Below are 1,602 nucleotides of genomic sequence, written 5' to 3' on the forward strand. Positions count from 1 at the left end.
GGGGTGCGTGTGCACCGGGCCCGGCACGCCCGGCCACCGCTCTGGGTCTCACGGGGAGTGGCACGTTTGGCATGTCCCAGGGCACACCCAGATGCAAACACGCAGTGAACAGCTTCAGAGCTGAACGAACCCCAAGTTCCTCAGGCCACAGCCCCGCCCCGCGGGTCACGGCTCATCCGGGCACGCTCCCCCAGGGCCCCAGAGAACCCAGTGTGAAAAGCTGGCAGTTTGGTGAAAGCGCAATTATTCAGCGGTTGCCCCGCAGCGTGTCGAAGACAGAACCGTAGCGGAGTCTTCGCCGGTCAGCGTCTGCCGCTGGCGGTGTGACCTTGTCTGCCGCTGGCGGTGTGACCTCTTGCAGCGGGTGACACGTGTCCGCCCTAGTTCTGTGCCCTCTGCTCTCCGCCCCCTCCTCTCGTTCCCGACACCTGCCATCTTCCACGAGAGGCCACGGTGTCACCCTCCCCTCTTTGCTCATGTTCCTGGGTTCAAAGCAGGAAGGCTTCTGCTTCCATACGCCTCGCAGGACACGAGCGTGGGGCCAGGGTGGACGTGGACGCGCACCCAGCTCGTACCTCAGGAAGCCGGTCAGGCCATTCAAGCCCCGCTGCTCTGAGCCCGCAGACTTGATGCTGTTATTCTTGGTGCCCGTCTCCTCAGCCGGCGACACCTCATAGGCCGTCCACCTGCGTCCCTGCTCCAGGGGGTTCTAGAATCAGCCACGAGTCCCGCTCAGCAGTTCACACACCACACGCACACACACAATACGCACCACACCACACACACAGTACACACCACGCACATCATACACGTACCACACCCCCCACATATTACACGTGCACACACATCGCATTTCACACACGTGCACACACGCACGCACACGCACACTGAAAGCTCCTGTCAGGACTTACGCCCCCCAGGCCCTTCCCCAGACTCACTGGGCAGCCCGCCCTGCTCCGTCCTGCAGGACTCCGTGGCCCGTGCCGGGCCTCTGGCGGGCCGGTCCCCCGCACCCCGAGCCAGCTCCCTCGGGGGAGTCTGTCCCTCGGCCTCGCCCGTCTCCCCACCGTGGGCTTCACTTTCCTTCCCTGTGTGCTGCTTCCATATTTGTTTGTCTGTTTATTCTTCCTGCTCTTTCTGGAAAGTCCTCCTCTGCTCTGTGTCTCCTGTGTCAGACGCCTGGGACTAAGGAAGGACAGGCTGTCAAGCGGGCCACCCACCCGGGTTCCAGTCCCAGCGCACACGTAATGGCTCGTGCCCCAGAAATCAAGGATCTTAACAGCACCCGCTTTTGAGGGTCTGCATGAGATTCGAGAGACCTCGGGGCATGCAGAAGCGCCCTGGGCCCGCGAGCGCCCGGTCAGGGTCTGCGGCCGTGCTGGTCACTTCCCCTGGGGACTCCGGCGACCTGCGGGTCCCGGCTGCAGCATCGGGGCGTCCGGCGTCGCCCGCTCCGCCTGCCCGCCCCACCGCGGGGATGAGCAATGCCGGGCGGGTCGCTGCGGTGACCCTCGTTACTCTTCCTCGGAGCTCGGCCTTGACCGAACCTGGCGTCGCAGCGAGCGCGGCGGGCCAGCTGCTTCGCGCGGCGTCCGTCCCGGG

At 64.9% G+C, this 1,602-nt stretch overlaps 1 protein-coding gene across 1 annotated transcript in view; it reads left to right on the plus strand.

Moving 5' to 3' along the window:
• TMPRSS3 (transmembrane serine protease 3) overlaps positions 1-1,602 on the plus strand; it is a 19,322-nt gene that overhangs the window by 6,090 nt on the left and 11,630 nt on the right. The window contains exon 4 of the mRNA XM_006916763.2: positions 933-1,068. Within this exon, the coding sequence (XP_006916825.1) occupies positions 933-1,068 (136 nt within the window). The remainder of the gene's footprint in view (positions 1-932; positions 1,069-1,602) is intronic.

This window comes from Pteropus alecto, unplaced genomic scaffold (genome assembly GCF_000325575.1).
Source record: "Pteropus alecto unplaced genomic scaffold, ASM32557v1 scaffold97, whole genome shotgun sequence".
In the NCBI taxonomy this organism is placed as follows: Eukaryota; Metazoa; Chordata; class Mammalia; order Chiroptera; family Pteropodidae; genus Pteropus; species Pteropus alecto.